This window comes from Enhydra lutris, unplaced genomic scaffold (assembly GCF_002288905.1).
Source record: "Enhydra lutris kenyoni isolate GAN:26980312 unplaced genomic scaffold, ASM228890v2 scaffoldscaffold5, whole genome shotgun sequence".
Lineage (NCBI taxonomy): Eukaryota > Metazoa > Chordata > Mammalia > Carnivora > Mustelidae > Enhydra > Enhydra lutris.
Window position 1 is genome coordinate 15,816,332 of NW_019154089.1, and position 25,781 is coordinate 15,842,112.

Consider the following 25,781-nt stretch of genomic DNA (forward strand, 5'->3'; position numbering starts at 1 on the left):
CAGCCTCCCCCCTTCCCTTTCTGAGGCATAGATCCTTTAGTGGCTGTTTTGAGAACAGGTCTAGGAAAGAGAACTAATGTCTGGATCCTGTGAGTCACTTGTTCAGTAAACATTTATTAAACACTTATGATGTGCACCACGCATGACTGGTCCCGAGGACCCAAATATGCCTAAGACAATATTTATCTCCTATACCCAGGAAAACCAGGTAAACAAATTATATATAATGCTAATTACACAGTGTAAGAAGTACTAGTCAGAAGGACTGCTTCTAATAACAAAGTGTGATGGGGGGCGGTGAGAGGGGGTGTTTTAGAAAGAATGACCCAGGAAGTTCTTCTCAGAGGTGATGTCTAAGCTAAGTCCTGCAGGGCGAAAGGGAAGTTGAGCTGAGTCGGGGAGACAGGGCTGAGAATTTCTCACTGAGGAAACAATCTGGGGAGGGGGATAAATACCCTACCTTAGGAGAGGGGCCTTGTGTCAGAGGACAGAGAGAGGGCCACAGTGTGGCTGGAGGGCACAGTGGAGAGGAGGGTTGGGGGGTGGGGGGAGAATGGAGGCCAGGGCAGATACTGCAGGGCCTACGGACTTGAGAAAATAGATGGAGGTTTCTCTCCAGGGCCATGGGAGTCTGTTGGAGGGTTTGGCAAGGCAAGGGTTTGGCAAAGCCAGATTTGTGTTCCACTCCAGCTAAGGACTGGCAAGCGGAGAGCGCATAGCACGGTGTGGGGGAGGCTGGGGGGAGGAGAGGTGGGGTGACAGCAGGGAGGCTCTGCTGAGGCGGGGCAGGCCAGGGGCATTCCCCTGACTCGGTTCTCATCCCAGTTCTGGGAGATGGGTATCACTGACTCCTCTGTACAGAGACAGCGAGTATGGCATCTCAGGAAGAGAGGGGAAGGGACATTCCCAGGGTTGCTGTGGCCTGCAGTCGCTGGATCTGGGACAACAATGGTGATGATGACAGTCTCCACAATGGCCTCATTGAAGCCTTATGGCAACCTGATGATGGAGATATTATTTTCTGCCCCTTCTGACTGGTGAGACAACCCATATTCAGAGGTTACCTAATGTAGCCAAATTCACTCGCCCAGGGGTGGCAATGGGACATAAATCCTGGGGTCTCACCCTAGAACTATGTCCCTAGCCCCAGGGACCCCTGATTTCAAAATCCAAGTCACCTCTTCTCTCCCTTGCCATGCCTGGGTCCACCTTTGCCTGTGTTTTGCCATTTATAAAGGCAGAGGGGAAATAACCGAGAAACTAAAAAATCAGATTTCCTCAAAGGCAGTATAATTGAACTGTCAGCTGACAGCCTCCAGGCTGAATCTCTAGCTTCTACCTCTCTCTTCCTGCTTCTTTGCCTAAAGAGATTCTCTGCTCATCTGAAACTCTGCAGAGCTGAAACTGACCAGAGTTCCAGGGCACAGTCCCTGGGAGTGTGTGTTCAGATCAGTAGCCCAGACACCTGACCCTCTGCTGCAGTGTATGGTCTCCCACTGTGGGAGGAATCCCATCCCCAACGAGCAAGGGAGACAGCAAGAACAGGGCGCAGCCCAGGCAGGCACTTGGCCTGAAGCCTCCACACTTCCACCGTCACCATGGCAACTCTTACAGGCTGGATGGGGCAGAACCCAGAGAAGACACGAAAGGGAAATGATGTGGGATGGCAGCAGCAGAGGACTTCTGCCAGCCACACGCATGGTCACCCTGAAACCTGCTCCTGCCTCCAACCCAGCACAGGGACCGGCACTTTGTAAGTGTACGGGTAACAGCAACAAGAATCGTTAGGATGCTCATAGTAATAGTTAACATATGCCAAGGGCACTAACTGCTATCAGAAATAGATTAAGACATGCACAGACCCCACTTCTGAAGGTCATGGAGCTGCGCCCTCCCTATTTACTCAGAGGGGAAAGTACTATAAAATAAGCATAATGAAAGCCAAAAAAAGATTCCAATTTTCTGCCATCATGAGTGACTACTGCCATCATGGCAAAATTTCCTCATTCTGGGAAAGAGAGGAGACAGTGTGGAAGGTTGTGGCCCCAGCTGCTGGCTCTGTGTATGGAGGGAGATGCTACTGATTTCTGGCACAGAACTGTATTTGATAACAGAGTCCCACTCCCCTTCTCCTCCTGTCCTTTCCATTCCCCCTACTGTCCACCTTCACCCGCCCTCGTTCCTCGGACCCTGGGACACCCCTCAGGGAGGGCTGCTGATTCTGACTTAAGTAGGACACCTTAGGGGACCAAATCTGAGTCCCCCATTGTATGTCTTCCAATTTTAGAATGTTGTGTTCGGACTTTGTTAGACTTGAATTCTTTGGGTGGCAAAGAAAAAGGAAGTTGCTGATGACTGTATTTGACTGTGGCCTTACTGTTTCCCTCAGAAGGGCATTTTGCTGCAAATCTATGTTCAAACATTCTAAGTTGGTTCTTCTAGGCTCTACAGCATCACATCTGATCAGAAGCAGCTGTTTGGGGTGCAGCAATGATCAAAGCTCTGCACTCTGGAGCTCCAGAACTCTAAAAATGGCAAGCACTTCTCTTTCTCTTTTTAAATATATATATATATATATATGTATGTATCTACATATATATATATTTATATAAAACCAGGAAATATATACAAATATATATTCTCGGCAGAAATCTATTTTAATGATTCTGACATCTCAGTCCCAAAGCAAAATATTCAAGTGCTGTTTTAAAATTCACCAGGAAAGTTCAGCAGTAAGAAAGCCTCTCCCTGCTCTTTTGGATTTCAGGAACTGTCTTTGCAAGATGACAGTGATTTTGCAGCGTCTCAAAGAATGAGATGCGTGAGGGAAGGCTTGATTTCTATATAAAGAACGTGTGCACTTACAGTTCTATAGGAAGAAATAAAACCCTTTCTCCTGGCTGGGATTTTCCTTGAATTCCACCCCCTGCCGCAAAAAATGGGATGTATAGATATATTAATATGTATGTCAATCTGTCAGTCTATCTGCCTAACTATCTACTGATCCACCCACCCATTCGTCCATCCGTCTAGCTAGTTAGATATCCTCTCTTGGCACCCATGTGATTTGGTTGGTTGTGCCACTCCTTGGTTCTCTCAATTTAGATGACATAACTACCACAAAAAAAAAAAAAAAAAAAAAAAGCTATCATGTTATTGTTGAAGCCATCCTCGTCAGACAAAATAAAGACAAATGATTTTTCGATTCGTAAAATGGTATCTTTCAGTATAACATCTTGGTGAAATTTTAATGAAATTCCTCTTTGGTTGGGTGGAAACTCAAACAGGCCGAGGTAAAACAGGACCTAATATCTGTGTGCCTGGGCTTCAATCCTGGTTTTGCGGGTTAAACTTTCTGAAGTTTAGCCACCTGAAAGCGACCACGCTAAAGGCACCTATCACATGAAGTAGTGGGACGTTGGAGAGAGAAACAAAACACCTCTAGCGAGCAAGATGGCTGGGACTTGGTAAATGTGTCCCTGCCAGTTGTTGTGGTAATTGTCATTGTTCTTCTCCCTCCCAGAACTGCTTGTGGTTCTGGGATTTGGGGGTTCATAGTACTAGAGAAAATGGTCCTTTTTATTTGTTTCCTGCCCCAGACTGATCTGTCTTTCACTGGTGGTCAAAGAGAAAAGATATGCATTAAGAAGTTCCTCAAAGTGCAAAGAAATGACACTTCCACTCCCTTGCCCCTACTCCTGGAATGATCGGTACACCAAGTCTGGCCGCTGAAACACAGACACACACATAAGAGAAGCCAGTAGGCAGACAGAACCACAGAGGTAGGCAGAGCCATCCAGTCTTGATGATGGAAGAAGAGCTTCCATCTGGCCTTCCTACCTGGTCTCCACTACCCAACTCCATGACCTTGAGTGAATCCCTCAAGCAAGAGTCAATTCTTTGGAAGCAAGGAGCCTTATGTTAGGACTCACAATCCAAACTCCCATTCTCTCCTGCAACTTTTGTTTCATCTTCCTGTCTCTATACTTTCAAACGTGATACCTAGCACCCAGATTCGTTTTAAGAATGAAGCTTCTGTTTTAAAAGTAAACAGAAGGGGCACCTAGGTGGCTCAAGTCAGTTAAGCGTCTGCCTTTGGCTCAGGTCATTATCCCAGGGTCCTGAGACTGAGTGGGCCTCAGGCTCCCTGCTCAGCAGGGAGTCTGCCTCTCCCTCTGCCTCTCCCCTTCCCCCTGCTCCGGAGCACTCTCTCTCTTTCTCAAATAAATAAGCTCTTAAAAAAAAAAAAAAATGCAAATACCAACTGAAAAAAAATCCTGTCCATTGCTATTCCCCTAGCAGTGAGGTTTATAGGGAAAAAAATGTGGGGTTTGATGGGTGGGGACTGAATCCAGCCTTTACCACATACTAGCTGTGTAACCTTGCAGGTCACCCAACTTTTCCCGGAGATCTGTATTCTGTTCAGTACCTCACATGGGTGCTAACTATGCTAATGTATGTAACTGCCTGCCCAACCAAGGTGGTCACCAATGACTGGTTTCCTCTTCCAGAACCAAACCAAACTCTCAGGAGAGCTGAGAGTCACCTGATAGATGAGGCCATTCCATAACGTCACCCCCACCCCGGGCAGGTCTTCAGAATCCCATCTTCAACCAGTGGTTAAACACACAGCAGCTGCTTCCCTTTTCCCTCAACTGTGAGAGGTGAATGATGCCTCCATGCATTCAACTAAGGAAGTCTGGTCGGTACTGGACCCTGCCTAAAACCTTCATGCGGCTTCACAGATTTTTAATACCCACAGTTCTCATCTTGGGTAACTCATTTCAGAACAAATTTTAAATGCCCTGTGTTGCCCGTAGTAAGGGTTTGCAGCAGGGCGGGGGGGTGGAAGGGTCATCCCCTTCCACCGGGTATATTTGGTTCTTTTCTCTCTCTTTTGGTGTTGGAGGCAGAATGAGAGAGGAGCTGAAAATAATCTCTTCAGAATGGTGACATTTGCTTAATCACATTGACATTTTTTATGGTATCAAAGCCCCACTTACTGAAATAGAACTCCAGTGAAGAGGATAAAGAAAGCTCAAGCTTGGCTTCACTGATTCACCACTTTCCAGGCCCCCATCTACCCACCAGCAGTGTTTCTCTGACACTTAATCACACTATACCCAATAGAACGCACTGGCGGCGGGCACATGCACTGGATTTGGATGCCACTGTTCATTTTTAACTTCCTTCAGACAAACTGTACTTTTCCACCTCTGGTCACCACACTGAATCACAATATGATACTTTTTCCCAGCCAGTCAACAATGACACCCAAACTGACTAGAAACAGATTCGAACTTAAAATATCCCGACAAGATTCAGGGATGCCAAAGCAAAATGTTCTTTAATAAGAGAGGCTGCATTGGTGCTTCTGAAGAATTCATAGTAGGGCACAAATGTTCATTTTCTGAATTCTTAGAGTTTATTCAAAGCTGGTGGTCCCTATTCTCAGAGCATCAGCAGGGGTACAGGGGGACAATTTGCAAGGGAAAATTTTCCAAGGAGGGAAATGATATGTGTGATCAGAAAGCATGTCATGAAGGAAAGATTCAAACAAGCAGTTTGTCTGAAGGTGTACCTGGGTTGGCCCTCATGAGAAATAAAGGCTGATCTGAGCCAGGGAATGGCACAATCCAAACAGCTTTGCAAGGTGATGGTTCATTCTGCAAAGCAATGTCTCTCTTCTGGAGCTGGGAGCAGAGGGAGGGGAATTAAGGAGCTGAGCTGGAAATGATGCAGGGGTTAGAAGCAAGGCAACTATGTCGAAACCCTGTAAAGTTAAATGTGGACAATGACAACAGCCTTGGGTATGACTAGGGGGGGACAGGATCAAGAGCCCTTGCAGAACAAAAAAACAGAGAGCGATTCTTTGACTTCCTGATACCAGTAAACATACCAAAATGTAGAGCAATGTATCCCAAGTACGTCTCATGGGATCCCACATTATCTGCAATCAGAGACTATGGGCAAAGTAATTTGGTGGTGGTGGGGGAAACACTTTAAACAAAGAAAAACAGATTTCTTCACTGTACAACCTTTCAAAGCCTTAACGAGCTAGTTGCATATTTTGATTTTCTATAAAACAGGGTACCTTATTTTCTAAGCTTACTTAATGACAGAACTTTATTTTTTTTTGTCTGTTTCTTATAGAGGACCACCTTAGTCCTCTGAAGATCACAATTTGTGAAATATTAAGAGTTTCTTGTTTCTCATTCCATCATTACATACTTAAAAAAAAAAAAGAATTATCCTTTAAATGCTTTTAATTCATTAACATCTTCACAGTTCTTAAATTTTAAAATCAGGAGTTTACTTTCCCCTACGACTTCTGACCACACATTAAGGGAGTATTTATCAAACTTAAAAAAAAAATTCCTAAAAAAATTATTTTCCTTTTGAACTGAATGTGAATACAAAGCCATTACCACAAGAGGTTATGAAATAACTTGATTGTTACGAATGGCTAAGAATGGGGTGGAGAACTTTCCTTTTTAGGCAAGTTCGGGTGAACTACCAGGGAATAAGGAAACACAGCCTAGATGGCCTCTCACACCCTTTTCAGATTCACTGTTCTGTGATTTAAAACACCAAAGTAGTGCACCTACGTATTATTTCAAGATTCAGTTGTTACATCATTTACAGCTGATAAGCACTTGCTTAAAATAAATACTTCTAAAATAAAGAAACACAATCTACTCGTGTGTGTGTGTGTGTGTGTGTGTGTGTGTGTGTGTGTTTTCTCCTCAAATGCCTAAACGAACCCAGAATGCCAAGAGATGTTATAGAAGGTAGCAACCAAATGGCACCCACATGTCCAATGTCCCCAGGGCTTCCTTAGGGGTCCTCCACTGAATTCATGGGCTGCTGGTTCAGCCCTCAGGCACTCCCTACAGTTTACAGAGGTATATTGGGGAAAAAACAATTTAGAGCAAAAGACCTCTACAGTCCATTTGTCTAAGGAGGAGAACTGCTTCTTCCAGGCTTAAGAATACTATACTCGAGGTGCAAAAGAACAGAAATCAAATTTGACAAAACAGAATATCCTCCATGTCATACTTTATGTCATAATAAATCATTAAGTTAAAGTTTGAAAATGCAGTTTAAAATGTAAACACTAATACATCACAGACCCGGTAGTCCACATGATGAATGGACCAAATCAAAGATAACACTTTCAATTCTTGTGCTATAGAGATTATTATCCCAGTGGCCATACCCTATGTTAGCAACTGGCTCAAGTCAGTTAAGCACTGAAAGTCAATGGGTTGAAAGTCAAGGCTTGCTAACCATGATCCTCTTATACGATGGCCAAAAATCAAGGCTCTTCATTAGCAAAGACCACAAACTAAACCTCCAGATAGTGACCTTCTCTATGAAGACACATGTTCCCTTACTTTTGCTGGACATCTGGCCTTAAGCAGGTGTCTTGGCCTTTAGCTTAGATCCTGAGGCCTCACACACATGTACTGAAGGCTACAAAAAAAAAAAAAAAAAAAAAAAAAAAAAAGATTCTGCAGGGCAGTATGTGACCAAATAGTGCAGATCAAAGACAACAACCCACTAATACTTACTTGCCACTAGTACTTATATGACCGGACACATTTTCATATCAGTTTGTTCTGCCTTGGCCCAAGAGTATACACCTAGTACTTTTAAAATGATACATTCCTAATCATGGAAGCACAATCTACTTATGTTCACAATAAAGAAGTATATTAAAAGAAAGCTGAGTTAAAAGTTTTATTCATTCAACATCTCACATTACAAATATTTAAAAATTATATGCATACTGGTATAAATAGTCATTTGCAAACTATTTAATAACATTAATTTTCCACTAGCACTTCAACAAATGAACTCTTTTAAAAAAGGAACTGTGTTATATAACTTAAGAGTAGAACATACAAAAATAGGAACTTAACGTGAAAATGACTTTAATAAAAAATGAATTACCCTTATTTAAAATGCTATAATAAATACTACAACCTCCCCATACACAGTAAAAACTATATGGAAATTCAGCCAAGTAGTACAATTAACTGACATACTTAAATAACTTTTCCTTCTGATAATATGAGCAATACACTGGGAAAAAAAACATTAGGGATTAGTAAAAACTAGACACCCACTTGCTAAAAGTTTCACTTCCAAAAAATATAACAAAAATCTGATGAAAATTATAAAAACTAATTATACTTTAAATTTTAAAAATATAAAAAATAAAACAGTTGAATACAATATTGTCCCAATTCTTACAATGCTATCAATCACAGTAGCTTTAAAATAAGATAATAAAATAAAGCAAATGACCAAAACCTCTTTTATTCCATTTTTAAAAATAATCTCAAATTTACATTAGTAGAAAGATTGATTTCTGATTCTTTTCTTTAGAAACACCAGCAAGAAAGAGGATTACTCTTAACAGTAGAAAATGACATTTTTAAATGTCTGCAATTAAAAACAAAGAATTACACTGCAAAGATCTTTCAAAAGTTTGAAATAAGTATTGCACATAACTTGAAGTTAACTTGCCACAATTCATCACATTCAAGTTTTAAATCACCTTTTAACAGAAGATTCAACTCTTCAAAACAAAAGGGGTGAATTATCAAGTCTTTCCAACAGCACTCTCATAAAATGCTAAATTCATTCACTGCAAGTTTTATTTCGCATTCTGCAGAGGTCTGTGTATGGAGAAGTATATATATTATACCAAAGCATGGGGACCAGAAGGGGAAGGGAGAGGGTTCCTTTACATAGAAAATAATCAGAAACACTTTATTTTACATTGCAAAAATAACCATGTAATTACTCTGTAACTACATTGTAAGTACATGGCTGGTGCCATGCTAGTGCGCTAGAACTACATGCTTGGTAAATTGCAGTGATACTCTAAAGTCTGTAAACTAATTACATGTTAATTATGTTTTGAGTTACATGGTAACTCCCAACTACAATCCCATGTAATCTGAAGGACATGTAATCAATAAAGTTCAGAGTAATAGATAATAATTGTTTATGCCCTGTAAATTGAAGTGTAACCAAATAATCTGTAAACACGCTTGTCACACAATCACAAGTAAATATTAGTAGAATAACAATTTCTTACATTAGTCATGCATACTAACATTACACACCTGTCCCACGGCAGGCTATTTTTTTTTCTTTATATATAATTAAAAGAGCAGACATCTCTGAATCAAACACTTAACATCAATTTATTAATATTAAAAATGGCTAAACATTCACCAAGAATGTCTGCGTTATGAATAATTTGAAAAACTTAGTAAGAAGCTGTAGACAATTTTGTTATTTTAAATTTCTACCCTATGCTTATGCATTTAATTTTTTTTTTTTCTTTTTAGGAACTACAGTGTTATCTGTCATTTTCATGCGAATTTTTTTCATTAATTTGTGACTTTACATAAACTATTTCTTAAATTATAGGTACACCAATAGCTGGTGCTGGGGAAGGATGTTTAAGCAACATGCTTTCTCTTCTCTGCAGACTCTAAAATAGCATTGCCAGTGCACAACATTCATAATTTAAAATGTATGCAGAGCACTGAAATGTATAAAAAGCAGAATATAAGAAAATAAAATTTATTAAAATTATTTATATTAAAAAATGAAGTATATGAAGATCTCTCAGTAATAAAAGTACAAAAAGCTACTCTTTGCAATATGAAAAATTGAGGTATTGCATAAAGAGATATCCCGTCAGTGAAAAGTGTGCCTAAAAATGTTCACTGTTGGAAAAACAAGATATACAAAAGTAGTGCATAACAAATATACATTATGTGCATGACAAAATAAGTTAGCTACAAAAACACTGTACCGAAATTCAGCAGGTCATGTACAAAGGGAAAAATTATTATTCAAAGCTAGTTCTCAAACAGTGTTATTTCTTGTTAACTCATCACACCTGTTTACTGAGTAGGAACAGCACAATAGCACACCCCAAGCCACCTACAAGCATTTAAAAGAATAAAAAGAGGCAAATGAACATTTCGATTAGAAATATGTAGTTCAGGAGAAAAGAAAAAAAAGTCCCTGACCAGCTACAAAAGAGCACCCTCCATTCGCATGACTGCTTTCAATATTTGCAGGGAATTCTTTAAAAGCAGCTCCCTTTCTATGTTTGACCATTAGACAGCATATGCCTCCATTTTGACCTTTGGAACTTAACAGGTATATACTTCATTAAAGCCTGTATTAAAAATAAAGGACTGCTTTTCCTAACGATAATCGGTAGGGGTCATCAGCCTGGTGGTTCCACCGTAGTGCTGGGGCAAGTCTTTGGTTTTGAAGGATCCAAGATGGTACTGTTAGGTAGCACAACTAGCAAGATTGACATTAGATTTTGATTTTTGTGTTTTAACGTTTTGCACACTGGTAATAATCCTTTTAATGGTGGGTAGGGCATTTGATAAGAGAATGTCGATTAAAATAAAAGTTACTTCCATGACCAGGGCTTCAAGAGACTATTTTAAATTTACCCCTGAAGCATACTGTTCAACACATAATAACGCCTTTCAAAGCTAGAATTTTATTTATAATAAAGCATGCATTACTTGATGAAGTTGGCACTTCAAACACTGACTATGTCCCATGCTAAGTTCTGAAACGGTAATGTTATTTTATTTTATAGGAAGAGTAAGATAAACATACGTACCTTTGCACAGATTTACACAGTTACTTAGTTCAACAGTGCAAAACACTTTGCAACTACTTAACTTTTTTTTTAACTTTTTTTTTCATTTTCTATGTTACAACTAAATTACAGGATACCCAAAGTAACTTTAAATCTAAAAGTAAGCCAATCAGCAGCCAATTTGTATATTGGTTTTCATTTTCCAGTTTTGGCTACAATTGTACTCTAACACAAAATCAAAAATGATATCCTTGAGGTATCTCTAGATCTGTTCTGTTTTGTCTTGTTTTTCTAACGTCAAAATGGAGAGCAAAGGCTGACACCTGATGAGTGTTAGTAAATTAGGATATAGAGTTATTATATAACATCAAAAATAAAATTTATACATTTGTTCTTCAGGAGAGGAAATGCTAGTTTTCCCACCAGTTGTCGTTAATTCTAGCTTTGGTAGGTTTCCTGGGGCTGTGACCAGATAAAGAAGTTTAAAAATAAGTAAGTGCACTCCCCTCAGTAGTAAATTTACCCAATTTTTACATTCTAAAGTTTTAAAAATGGTTGAAAAGAAAATAAACCTAGCTCTGCCTACTTTACTATTTTTTTTCTGATGCGGTAGTAACTCTGAGGCGTCATGAAATTCTATTCGGCCTCTAAACCCTTTACAATTTGTTCTAATGCTGCTTCAATCTTGCTCATGCATTTGTGTTTGCTTTAACATGCTCTTTCCTGTTAATAATTGTTAACTTCCTCCACTGCTGTTAAATGAATAAAAAAGGGGGATGGAAAAAAGAGAGGAAAGGAAGGAAAGAAGGAAGGAAGGAAGGAAGGAAGGAAGGAAGGAAGGAAGGAAGGAAGGAAAAGGGCAAAAGCACTTCTCTGGGGGAAAAACTGTCAGGACAGACTGATAGTGTTATTGGTGCATGGTTAATTTTAATAAAAGTATTCTTATATGTTATATTATTAACAATAATTTAATTAAAAACCCAAAATACTCTATTGTTTCATTTCTCTTTTAATATTTCTCTTTCTCCTCTAAGAAAATGTTACAGGAAGTTTGGATCCTCTTGGTCTCCAGCAAAACAAGAGAACAAAACTTCCATGCAACACGATGGCAATATGAAAAAGGAGTTCTTACATATTGTTTTCAGTGACACAAGAATCTACAAAACACCTATATTATAGGTCATTCTTTTCATTATACTATTGTTAAGTTATGGGCTGCTACAAAAGGACATGCCAGCGTGAAGAGGTTGAGGAAGGGGTCGGAATTAACAGAAGAGTGCACTTATTCTGAGGCCTGAAAATGAGCACTGTAGTTACCCTTTAGTTCCAGCGGAATGAAATATGTCGCGGACGGTCACCGCCTTCCTTCACCAGGGGCTTGTGGAATTCCCTGCCAGCACGAGAATGAATAGCAGCCCAGCAATATTCACAGTAATACTGCAGACAGGTAACATTAGCACAGAAAAATGGAGCAAATTTTCCCCCACAACGGGCCCCCTGACATTCATCACACAGCTGATCATCCAAGACATATGGCTTAACTTCCACCTGCAATCAGAAAGAAAAGAAACAAGTTTACATTTTTTAGCGAATGGCCCAGGCAACTCTGACTACGGTGTGCACATTTCCATCTACTGTCTGAGTAAATGTATGCCAGGGTGCCGCAAAACAAGAGTCAATAATTCTTTTATTGAAATTACGATAATCCATCTTCTAAGAACCTGGCAAGGCTTTCGTGCCCATCATTTTACATTTCTGTCTAATTAAATAGCCACTTTTCAAAGGACAGTGGGATTCTACCAGAAATAAAAAAGAGAAGCCAACTGTTTAGAACATTATGAGATTAAACCCACATGTGATTATTTATAGACACAAACTGTCACTTTAACTAGTGGATCTGGATTTTTGTCATACGTGGAAATATAATTTAAACAAACCAACTAAGAGCTTCCCAGTTCCACAAAACAGCACTTCAATAGTCACACCAGAGGGAAGATCTCTGGCTTCTGCATCAGAAACTTCTAAGTTGTAATAAAGCCTGGGTCAGGGTTTCTATTTACAGTGTACACATCTTGGGTTATAATCACAAACTCAAAACTCTGAGAAAACAAGATGCAGCCATAGGATTCACCATCTAAAACCCTGCTTGGTTGTTTGTCAGTGAGAATGGTTGACTTTCATCTAAAAGTCAGAGGTAGATTTATAAAACTGGGTCTGTTCCAGTGTTCAGTAGGCCAACCTGTCACTGGAGTCTCTCAAGCATTAAAAATAACCTGGCTATTAATTCACCAGTGAGAAAAGAGCTGGCTATTTTTAGTTTTGGAGAGACTCATGGTTAAATTCCCTTATACCAGGTCATCACTACCTCTGGTGCCATCCAGCTCTTGTCAAGGAATCCTGACAAAGGTTAGTCGTGAACTAAAGAAGACAAGTGACAAGAAGACAGGAAGAGTAGACGAAACTAGAACATCAGCCTTCTGGCCCTGAGGCCATTCCCTAACATCGAAGGAGTGGCAAGAACACTGGTCAAAGATCTGATCGCAGAGGAATACAAATGAAGTCTGCATTTCCAATGACTAACCTTACACTTCTGACACCTTTGTTGGGATGAAGCAGCGAGGCAGAAGACACTGCACACGTGGATGTAGATATTTTTTAGTGTGAACAAAAAACAAGTGGGCTTGTTAATGTATACTGCAACTTGTCTCGCCCTCTTCCTGTGTTTATAATAGAATCTAGACCTTTCTTTTTAAAGATTCACAATATACTATGATATCCACTATCATCATATTTTACACTGACACTGAAGTAGAATACTCATGAAATGAAACATAAGCAATAAATGTAAACCACTATTGACTTGATAGTTTCTACATAATGAATTGAGAACAGCACAATACAATCAATCAAAAAAGACTTTTTTGAGCACAATGCCTCAGAGTGTTGATATCAAGTCAGTCCTAATGAAAGTGCCAGTCTCCCATGAAATAAGAAGCTGACACCAGAATATAAATCAATGTATTGCTTCTTTCATCAAGAGGGTCTTTCTATGGGGAGGAAAAAAAAAAAAAAAAAGAGTCAGCTGAACTAAACATTATGCTTACTAATGTAGCTGATTCACATTCTGGTGTAAATTCCTATCTCACCACAAGCTAGTAACCATTTGCTGCTGGCAGTCAATACTCCGGCCACACTTTGAGTAGTTTTGGTATAGGATACAGTTACATCTATCAGAACATAAACTGAGGACAGGGACTTCTTGTCCTAGGGACTAAAACATTTGCTGAAAGCATGAAACACGAAGATAAGAAATAAATCTATGAATGCAAAGAAATAAGATGGATAATGGAATACAGAGTTTCAAATACAGTACTTCAGAAAACAGAGGAGGATACTATCTCTGAGGTTTTCTCCAGCTTTTTAATTCAGAAGCTTAACCAACAAAGAGGAATTTAAAGTGCTAAAAATAATGCGGATTACTACCTAATTTCAGGTGGTAGAATACACTACAAATAAAAAGATGATTTCTTCTACTTAAACTGTTATAATGAAATATTTCAAAGATATGCAGCCCTACATGTGAATTCATTCAGTGATTTGTTACCTAGTGCACTGGAAAAATAGGGCTTATTGAGGTATTCATGATTTTTAAAAAATGGTCAGGAGATCTCAAGGGCATTGATGTTTGTACTTGATATAATGATATTTACTGAACGATTGACTAACCGAATAAATTAATGAATAGAGGTGCTAGTTTAGGAGATTAAATTGCCCCGAGTAAATTGATACAGTGTTGTGTTAGGCTACACAAAACACTAAGGGCTAGAAAAAATTTGTAGGAATCCTTAGATGTATTACAAAGCACACACCTAATTGGTTATAGAGACATACTGTCAGCTGCTAATTTTACTGTCATATAAAATCCCCCCATTCCAATCTTGGTAATGACACACTGACGGCCATTCCTAGAACTCTTCAAAATATAATCTAGGACTTACCCGTTTATCTATCTCTCCATGCTGCAGCTGAACAAAGCGGGCACTGATAGCAGCTATGTAACTCTGTTGATTAGAGAATGCGACTCGCCCAGCTCCTTTTGGGTATTTCAACTCAGGGTCGGTATCAATCCCAGCATAGCACACACCTCCATACAGACGATCCATTATCATGGCAAGCTCCACTAAATGAGACAGGAGCAAAGATGTTATTGAAATCAGGAAAATCCATCTAGTTCACCAAAGGTTTCATCTAAAGCAGTTCATCTATATTCTGAGCTCACGTTCTTATAATAATTAATAAATCAATCATTAATCTTTTAAGTAAGGGCAGGGGCTCTACTGGGTGCTTCACATATGTTCTTTTTTTATTAACATATGATGTATTATTTGTTTCCAGGGTATAGGTCTCTGATTCACCAGTCTTACACAATTCCCAGCGCTCACCATAGCACACACCCTCCCCAGTGTCCATCACCCACCCACCCCATCCGTCTCACCTCTCCCCCCCTCCGGCAACCCTCACATATGTTCTCTTTTAATTTTCACAACAACCCTAGGAAGTAGGTAGTAATTTCCTGGGGAAATCGAGCCACAGATGGTTAAGTGATAGTGCTGGGCTTGGCACCCTGGTCTGTCTGCTTTATACCATGTTGCCACCATATATTTACAGTTAATAATGTATTACTTAATATAAACAATCATGTGAACACTAGAAAATGGATTGACAGACCTTGTCTGGAGGTCCTTCTAGTTGATTTCCATCAAATCCTTGTTACCTTTCCCTAGAGTCTAGCTATTCACCAATTTTTTATGTTAAAACCTGAAATGATGAATGTATCATGTTCTCCAGAAATGTTACAATTTTAAACTGCATTCTTGTTCATTTTATGTTCTTTTTCTAACTTATACCAATAAGCCTCATTTTACTTTACATTAGGGATGAAATTTCACCTGTAAATACTGCTCTTAAAAACACGATACACTGCTGCTAGAGAACCCTACCATATTCCGGAGCTCAGTAAAGAGCTGGTAAGCAAATGAGGCCATGGGAAACAAACCCTAAAATTCTTGACATAACATCTACTCTTGAAGGGTTTTTCCAGATAATGATGAGAGTGATGCTCTCTAACACCACACAAAGCACTTGGCACCACTTTTTCCCACTTAATCCTCAGAACAACTCTATATGAAGCAGATACACTTACTACTCCATTTAACTGATGAGGAAATTGAAAATTAGGGGAAATAATTTGTCCAACATCACTCAACTTTTAACTGGGAGCAGAACACATGAATTCAAACCCAGATACTTTGATTCTAGAACTCTCGCTCTTGGACATTAACTCAAATGCTTGTGGAGAATTTTTCTTAAAAACCTTTATAAGGTATTTCTTATGCTAAAAGGTAAAGAGGGTAATTCTGTTTGTTTCTTACCAGCTCGTAATGGTCGAGGAACACCACCGACAAATATAGTTTTTCGTGGGTCAAGAGGCTGTGAACCGTCCATCACAAAGTCACTGTCACTGAGATTCCAAGGCCGAATCTGTACCTAGGGAGCAGATAAACCGGAATGTCTCATTCTTAATGCAGACAGTTTATGAGGAAATAAGTTAAAAATTATTGCAGAGTATTTTATTTTAAGAGCAACAATAATCCACATCATTATAAATCAATAAAGCTGTAAAATTAGAAGACTTACATATAGCATAGCCTAACCCTTCATCTCATTTTTAAGAGTAAACCAAGTGATTTTTTTAAGTGAACCATTTTTAAGTGAATGAAAGTGGAAAATTCAATTTTTATTATCTATTATAAGCTAAATCACTAACATGTCCTTAATTTCTATTTCTCAAATTATTTGGGCTTCTATCCTACTCAATCCTCCAATATCCACATAATGTAAGTTATTACCATATTTAATGCTGATCAAAATACAGTGCTAGGATTATGTGCCCAATCCTACAAGTGCAAACTACTCCTGATACTAATAAATCTGCTGCATTATTTCAAAAAGCATTTCAAAGTAAAAATGTTGATATCTACACTAAACTTATGATAAAACACTTCAATGTGTCCACTGCTTTAGTCAACCAAGAATCCTGTACCTTATTTTAATTGTCTGCATTTACTGTTACAAATGCCCAAACCGAAGGCTACATACAGATGGGCTCGTAGTAGGATATTCTCAATGTGCACAACAACAAAATCCTGAGCCAGAGGTCCCACACTCAAATATCTATGGCGACTGCAAGGGAATATAAATAGGTCAAATACAATTACCAACTAGGCCATGGGAACTCTGGGAAAAGCATTCCAGACTTAGACAATCCCAAGACACCAAGAGGAACTCCATTAATTATTGCGTGAGCTGAACCCACAGGCACCTCCATTCTGAATTGTACCCCATTACTAGATCTGGCTGAGTGATAATAAATTGTTGATTTGCCAGATTTGAAAAAACAGGCCGGTTGCTACTATTTCTAAGGACTAAATTTTATGATAAAGAAAAACATTTTTGGGGCGCCTGGGTGGCTCAGTGGGCTAAAGCCTCTGCCTTTGGCTCAGGGTCCTGGGATCAAGCCCCGCACTGGGATCTCTGCTCAGCAGGGAGCCTGCTTCCTCCTCTCTCTCTCTGCCTGCCTCTCTGCCTACTTGTGATCTCTGTCTGTCAAATAAATAAAATCTTTAAAAAAAAACCAACTTTTTCAAGAATAAAAAAGAGTATGCCATGTACATTTCTGTATATGCATAATTCATTTTATTTTGGGAGAATACCATGTGCAAAAAGTTAAGGATAGTTATTGGGTAAGATCTTGATCAAAGAAGGAAGGAGACAGACAAATATCTATTTGTGATTTTGGGGTTCTATTATTCAAGGAAATTCAGCTACTTTATCTTTATCAAATGCATTATCAAGTTAAATTTTTTAATGGTAAAGACTTACCAATATCTTAATTAACCAAAAAATTCAATGTAAGATAATGTGTGCAAATAACATAGAATGTCAACGTTAGGTTGACAACAATAGCAGTTTGTAAGTAGGTTACGAACATGTCAATTAACAGATACATCAAGATGTCTGTGGGTTTTCAAACAAAGCAGGGATGACGACAAAAACAAAAAGCTATTTTCATGTTAGACAGAACTCACTGGCTTATCTTTGATAGTGGGACTTGACACACACAGGTAGAGTTTTCCATCTTCTTCAATACATGCATCAATCAGAGCCTGAACAGAGCTTTCATCTTGAAAGAGCAGGAATGCATAGCCTGATAAAAAGGGAAAAAAAGGCTTATTTGTTCCCTAATTTTTTTTGTTTTTAATTCTTCAACAGAAAGGAAGTATATAAGCTGAAACTAAGGAAGGGGAAAGAGTAAAAACAAGTTAAGAAAACTTACATCTTCCTACCCGAAGTCTGATAGGATCAACATTAAGTTCAGTTTGGTATCTTGGAACATCTTTTGAAGTAAAATTAAATTTGAACTGAAAGTATGTATTAGGTATAAATTTTAAGGGCACATTTGGGAAAATATAAGTTTAACTATGGAAAATCTTACAGCAAAAGTAAACATTTATGAAAGGCTAAACACTAAACAGTATCAGGATACACTGTACATGTATATTGAATCATGAGGATTACCTTTAGGAGGAAAATAGGATTTGCTCTCTGCTTTATGAGGCCAATCCACAATCAAAGGGCCAAAGCGACGAAAACTAGCTGTGATCTCATCTAATAAACAACAAAGCAAAGCAAAAAAATAAATAAATTTAAATATTTTTATAATCATTTTGAAAAGTAGTTTAGAAAAAAACAGTTTCAAAACCACTATTTACAAGAGTAATATAAAGAACTCCTGCATCCCTTTCACCGAGATCCCCCAACTGTTACTATTTTACACACTGGCCTTCCCCTTCTTCCTTCTTTCTTGCCCTTCTTTCTATCTCTATGCATGCATGAATCAACCTACCTACCTACCTATCATTTTTTTTCTAACATGATGCTTTACAACCACTGGCACCTGCTCAAAGCAAGGTCACTTCCTCATACACTATCATGTAACCCTCCCAATCAGGAAACCAGTATTCATACACTATTACCCCCCAATTCACAGACTCCATCCAAATTTCAAACTATCCCAATAGTATCTCTTTCCCCTTTCTGAATCAGAATCCTATCCAGAACACATGATACACTTAGATGTTCTGTCCCTAAGGTATCCGTCCGTATTCTTCGGTTTTGGAACAGCTTCTCATTCTTTCCTATCTTTTTTATCTTTGACAGTCCTAAAAGTATAGAGACCATTCATTCTGTAGGATGACTCCCAGCCTGTACCATTTCCTCACGACCAGACTCATGAGTAGGCTATAGGAAAAATAAATTTCCGAAGAACTTCTGGAAAGAGTAGGTAAGCATGTATAGATAGGACCTGGGAGGAGGGGAGGATAGAGGAAAAGAAGAGATGATAATGTGTTCAAGTCCCAAGCTGGTAGAACTGTTTGTCTCTCCTCCAGATTGTGAAACAGTACAGTCTGCTCTGCTCTGCTGCCCATTTCTACAATATCATTTGGCTCATGTAAGAGAGACTGGTAAATAGTGGAATGAAATCACCATAATCTGGAAGTTGTACTGGTCTGCAAATCACTGTTCCTGGGGAAGGTGAACTAGCATAGTGGGAGTAGAATTTTAACATTCATCAGGAAAAGAAAAAGCCCCTAGGCTTGTCTGATATGCAGGCAAGAGCTCTCCTACTCTCTTAAAAGGAAATGAAAAATGAGCACAACAACCAGGTCTCCCACACTAGAGAGGCACAATCCCAGCTGTGCAGGGCTCTCATCTCCTGGGAGCGTACACTTCCTCAGGTGCTCCGAGGTCTGGTTATATCTGCACTGCCTCCAAGCCTGCAAGCCAGCATTTCTGCTCTGTTGGTTTTGTGCATTTTCAATATTCCTTAAGGCAGTCTCTAACCACACTGAGCCACTTGCCTAAATTGTCCAAGTCATTTCCAAGGTATTAATTCTCTTTTTGTTAATGCTTCCAGTACAAAGGTCATTGGGTTCTGAATTATTTGCTTCCTACCCTATTTCTCCAGAAACCTTATAATCTTTAGTGTATAATTCTTCAGAACACAATATTCTCCAGGAATACATCTTGCACATTATAGCAGAAAGATCTGTCTACTTAAATTGCTACTGACTTATCAATATGCTTGATGATCATCATAATTCCCATTAATTTTGTTCAGTTTAAACCATCTTCTTTGCCAGACTAGTCATATTTACCTGTGTCTCTAAAAATTTTAGAAATTGCACATTTAAGATTGCTCAGTAATTTTCCAAAAAGATACAGACTATCTGGGCCAGAGAAGGACTTTACTCCAGGCAAGGTCAGATAAAATTCAGTCTTTGCTCTCTTTTTATATGTAAGCATATAATTCATTCACTAAACACCATCTGTGCTAAAGATTTGACTTTCAAGGGTCAAAGACCCAAGAATCCATAGCACTAAGGAAAATGAGGATTCTAGGCCAAGAAAAGAACAGGCCACACACAGGAGCTTCTTAGAGAGGCCAATACTGTGATCACATGGTCAGCCCAGCATGAACACTTTGGAAAGCTAGATCTTCTGAGAACAGGATGAAGATTGATTCAGTCTAGCCTGAAATCCCAATACAACTTCCACCCAAGACAATTTTTCATAGATTAAACAAAAGAGAACTGTGTTTAGTTCAATCTTTGGCTTTCTGAAAACTTTTTTTGGATCAACCTTCCAAAAGATTGACCCTCTTAAGGAAAATGAAGTGACTCAATACATTTAATCTCAATCTAAATTGGAGCTTATTAAACATTATTATTAGACCTTATAGATTTTTAGAGAAAACTATTCTATTCTCCATAACATTAACTGGTTTATTGTCATTTCCATTTAGGAAACCAAGGCAGAAGAGATTAGGAAAACAACCACCACCACCAACAGTAAGGATATATGGTTCCTATACGGTCTGCTACTTGATTTTAGTCTGAACTTGAACTGGGGTCACTTAGACCCACAGATGAAGAAAATACTGCTGAACAACTAATCCTCTAAACCTTTGGCTGGCTCCTAATGCAGGCCTCAGCTCGAATACTACTTCCTTAAAGAGGATATCCTTGGGACACCTGGGTGGCTCAGTTAGATGTCCAACTCTTGGTATCAGCTCAGGTCCTGATTACAGGGTAATGACCTCAAGCCCCACAATGGGCTCCATACTTGGCATGAAGGCTACTTTAAAAAAAAAAAAAAAGAGGCTTTCCTTAACCACCTTATCTGAGAAAATACCCTGAATCGTTATATTTGTTCTATCACAAAATAGTGCAATATCATGCTATTTTCTTTTCAATACTTACTCTCTGATATTTTCTTGCATGATTACATACTTTTTATCTGCCTTCCCCTACTAGAACTGAAACTCTATGTACACAAATACTTTCTATCTTGGTTATACTGTAAACAAGCCTAAGAACAGTGTGTGCCTTTTTAAAAGCCTGTAAATATTTGACAAGTGAAAACATACTCAGAAAATGATAAAACTCTTAAGATTCCCTTTCTTGTGGTACAACTTAAGGGTTTATTTTTCCAAAGTTCATCCTTAATCTAAGATTTCAAAATTCAATTAACTACATTTCTGGAGCAGGTAGGAAACAAACAAGAAAACATACTGAATCTGGCCAAGGCAGCACACACAGACAAAACAACAGTAAGCACTATGTGTTTGCCCACAACAGGTCCCTTGAGATGGTTTCCCAAGGACAGTTACTCTTTTCATTTAGTCCAATCACTGGCTACAGCAGGTTCCCCAAATCCCAAAATACTGCGCCCCATCCTCTGTAAACTAATCTTACCTGCCAGGATAGAAAGATAAGACAAGCTAACAATGCCATCAAAACTGGATACTTGGAGTCAGATAAGATTGTTATTTTAACAGCAACCACCATCTATGAGTTAGGACTATGCACCACAGTCCAGACGTTATGCAATTATTGGGTCTTTGTAAATATACCTTCATCGATGTCAGGAGGTAATCCGCCCACAAACACCTTTCGAGAATATCGTTCCACTCTTTCTCCATTCTGGTGAGTGAAGCAGTGAGGTGAACCCAGGCCACTATGAAGAGGTTGATCCCCACGGCCATCATCCAAGAATCCATCTTCCATTGGAAACAGTGAAGACTGACCTGGAATAGAAAGCAGAAAAAAAAAGCTAACAGCAAATGTTCCTTGCCACTGCTGAGCAGACACAAGAAACAAGGAAAACGGCAGATTCAATAAGACTGCTTTTATTTTTCTCACTGAGTAACAAATCACTTAGATATGCTCTTGAATTCCCATCACTTTAAAGTCTCCGTGGAGTCAGAGAGAAAGTGCATGGTTAAATAGAAGGCTGCTCAACTATCCCCCTGGGATCCAGACACTTCAGTGAGGTGAGATGGAAGTACAGGAGGAGGGAGCACTCTCTGGAAAGCAGCTGGCAGGAGACTCCATTGCCTTGGCAGGGCCCCCTGGCCAAGGGGCAACCTAGACATGTAAACTAAGCATTAAATTCGACGATCAGATGTTAGATCACTTAAATCTTTTTAAAACACCAAATAATATAGCCTATCCAATTTACTCTAAGACTGTCCTTAAAATAAACAAGTCGATTTTTAAAGTAAGCACTCATCTTGGTCTACCTTAATGGGATATAATCAAAACCCATTTAACGCTGTTATCCAGCTTCACAATCTAGTCTTATAGAATTTAAGATTTTTAGGCATGGCAAAGATGTATTTTCTTTTAGTTGAGTAATTAACAGCTGCCACTGCTGCTATCTAATTCTAAAAATGAGACATTAAGTTTGCTGTTTGAAAATCCTATCATACAAAATATATGAGCAAAAAAGACCAGAGATGCCAATGTGGTTCATATTATTCCTGTATTTACCTGACAACAAAACATGAGCTTTGGAAATCATAAGCAAAACACTGAGCTACAAATAACTAGAATTTCTCAAGCACTATTTTGTCACTTTTCAGACGGCCAATTTACTTCTAGGTACTACATAAGGAGTTTGTTAATGGCTCCTATAGAAATAGAGCTTCAGTGCTCTTCCTTTACTGAAATACTCCAATATGCTTTGTTGCCACACTTGTTTTCCTTTCAACTTTCCTAACTAAACATAAATAATAACAATATATTTGTTATGAATTTACCCTACAAAACTACACTCAGAGTTATAAAATGAAGATAAAAAATACCTGTAAAATTAGAAGTTATTCCCTAAATAATGTTTAAAAGTCACTTGCATTTGAAAGTTAAGCTATTTGACTATCTAACTGACTTGCCTGCAAAAATGCAAAGCTATCACAGGTGGTAAAAAATCAGGTTTATTCAGGCACCTCTAGGAAATGATTCTTTAAAATTCTCTAAAATTTCTAGAGCTTTTACCCCCAGTGTTTGAAATTTACAGGAGTAGTCATTTATTTAGCTAATCTCATTTTAAACCAAATATATTATGCTGACTTAGTAGAAAAAAATAGACATAAGGTATTCAAGTATAATTGAGCTTCCAATATAATCAAGTATTTGAGACTAGTCACACCATATTTTCCTTTTTAAAGATCCTTAATATTTTTTTTCTTCCAAGAAATTCCTTTCAGAAAGAAAAAGGTGAAATAAATCTTCAGATATAATTAAGCTGAGTTGGAGTTTATAATACAGGGACATTATCAAATCAAATCCAAATCCTACCATTCTGACTCCTTCAACTTAGAAAGTCTATAATCTTAACTATGACATATAAAGTATGTATGGATCAAAGCTACATTGCATTTCCCCCTCCCCTTCTTCCCCACTAGGGTAAGAAATTGAGCAATCTTGGGTCCTCTCCAAATACAACTGGTACATTCAAAAGTTAGAAACAGTAATGTTACCTCTCCTTCGCCCATATGTCCTTGCTGCATGTCAAATGAGAAAAAAAAAAAAAAAAAAACCTTTCAAACATTGTCAGAAGAATCAACTGTGATCTTTCATCTACCAGTTTTTGAAACTGAAAAAAAATAATTGACTATATTCCTCATTTCCTAGTAAATGTCTCAAAAACAAGGAATTTGGATGGTGAGAGGTCCATTTAATGTACTTTTTATTTTTTAAGTTCTTCAAGGACACTGTAAAGCTGTATTGAATTTTACTTGTGGTAAGAGAAGTATAGTTGCCTGTAACTGTCACCCAGGATCCAGACTAGTATGACACTAAGGTAATATGTAACATGATCTAAACCAATTCCTATCATACTGATCTCAAATGCTCCCAGAATTCCCTGCCAAGTAGCATTTCAGTAAATATTTCAATATTTAATTCATGACTCTTTCAACACTACAAGATAAACAGCAATTTTATACCATGGCTTTATGATTAATACCTAATAGAAGAAATCGTAACAAATGAAATCTTTAGGCAATTTATCAATTTCCTTTTAGCCAAAGAAAGTTTCTTATTCCTTGCCAAATTTTCCACCACATCCCAAATGCTGAAAAGTAAAAGTTTGGCATTTTATTGCCAAGTAGGTTACAGCTAAGAAGAGAAGTATATAATGTACTTATATGTATTTCCCTCAATACTTGACAAGTGGCAGCACAAACTTTAAATCAAGAAACTTTTGAGAAAATGTCTTCCCCGAAATCAACTGGCACTTAAAAGCCCAGCTTAGCTTGTCCAATTACCTCGACCCTATTCAATAAACATTGCCTAAATGCCTGATCTTGCTAGGGACTATGGATGAACAGCACATGGCCCTGACTACACGGAACTAGCAACCTGAAATGCCCGACAGCCACATAAGCAAACAATGACAATGCAGCATACCTACTGCTATTGTAGTTACGTGTTAGGTGCAACAAGAACAGAGGAGAAGAAACTGGCTCAGATAAAAGAATCAGAGAGGGGGGTGTGGCATTTGAGGAGGAGATCAGATGGCATTTAAGACTTTAAGGAAAAACCAGAGGAAAGGGCATTGCAGGCCTGGCAATGTAGCAAATTGGGGTGCTGTAATGTTCAGGGAAAGATGCCTAGAACAGAAGCACATGGGACAAGTGAGGGCTTGGCCAGCAAGGAGTGTTCTAACAGGAAGCTGGGATAGAATCCTGAGTTAGAAGGTGTAGCACCTTTAAGAAGTCATTATACAGACTGCTCAGGGTTTTAATTCTTAGCCCACTAAATAAATGTAACTCCATTACAACTGAATTATAACTTAGAAGTACCATATGGGTATTTTCCAAAATGAAATAGTCTCATACCAAAATACATTTCTCCCATTACTAGATACATTGGATTTCACCAAAGTACTTGAACAAATGGATTAAAACCACACAAAATTTCCTTCAGCTAGGATTTCACTTTGCTAGAGGTCTTAAATTTGGGGTTGGGGTGAGGTACTTTCTCAGTCAACCTGACATAGGCTAAAAAGACAAAGATCATAAAAGCAGATGCTTAAGAACATTCTATTCCTATGACTGCTTCAATGATAAAGGAGTTTGGGAAAATTAATGATTTGAAAATCTTGGTTCTGTCAATCTTAAAAAGTTGATTGATGCTGCTTAGATTTCTAAGAAAACAGATATTTGAAGAGAGCAGACTTCTAAAAGCTACAAAATTAACATAAAATTCTCATAGCTTCCATTTATCAAAAATAAATATAGTTTCAGGAAGAGTAAGTGCTACAAATTAAAGGCAAAAATCAAATAAATCTCAAAATCCTTAAATGTATACTTTCAATCTTTGGTCTTGTACCACAAAATTAAGCTGGTTAATATAAAAGAATTCACGGTTAAATTCTGAAAACTACGTAGAAATGTTTTCCCACATTAAGAGAAAATAAGTTACAGGTGTACAATGCTTACAACCACAAAAACTGCCGAATCAGAAAGGGAAATTAGGGGCACTGGGGTGGCCCAGTGGGTTAAAGCCTCTGCCTTCGGCTCAGGTCATGATCCCAGGGTCCTGGGATTGAGCCCCACATCGGGCTCTCTGCTCAGCAGGGAGCCTGCTTCCATTGCTCTCTCTCTGCCTGCCTCTCTGCCTACTTGTGATCTCTGTCAAATAAAATCTTTAAAAAA

The 25,781-nt window shown here is 38.5% G+C and overlaps 1 protein-coding gene across 4 annotated transcripts in view; it reads right to left on the reverse strand.

Annotated features, from left to right (window-relative positions):
- Positions 1-11,452: 11,452 nt before the first annotated feature.
- LOC111141191 (cytoplasmic polyadenylation element binding protein 4) overlaps positions 11,453-25,781 on the reverse strand; it is a 58,563-nt gene continuing 44,234 nt past the window's right edge. For 2 of the 4 annotated variants that reach the window (XM_022493583.1, XM_022493581.1), the window contains 7 exons: positions 23,601-23,624; positions 21,693-21,866; positions 18,296-18,385; positions 17,806-17,924; positions 16,090-16,204; positions 14,656-14,837; positions 11,453-12,205 (listed from right to left, as the gene is read on the reverse strand). In XM_022493583.1, coding sequence (XP_022349291.1) covers positions 11,978-12,205; positions 14,656-14,837; positions 16,090-16,204; positions 17,806-17,924; positions 18,296-18,385; positions 21,693-21,866; positions 23,601-23,624 — 932 coding nt within the window. In that variant the 3' untranslated portion in view covers positions 11,453-11,977. The remainder of the gene's footprint in view (positions 12,206-14,655; positions 14,838-16,089; positions 16,205-17,805; positions 17,925-18,295; positions 18,386-21,692; positions 21,867-23,600; positions 23,625-25,781) is intronic. The other 2 variants (XM_022493582.1, XM_022493580.1) reach the window with 1 other exon arrangement.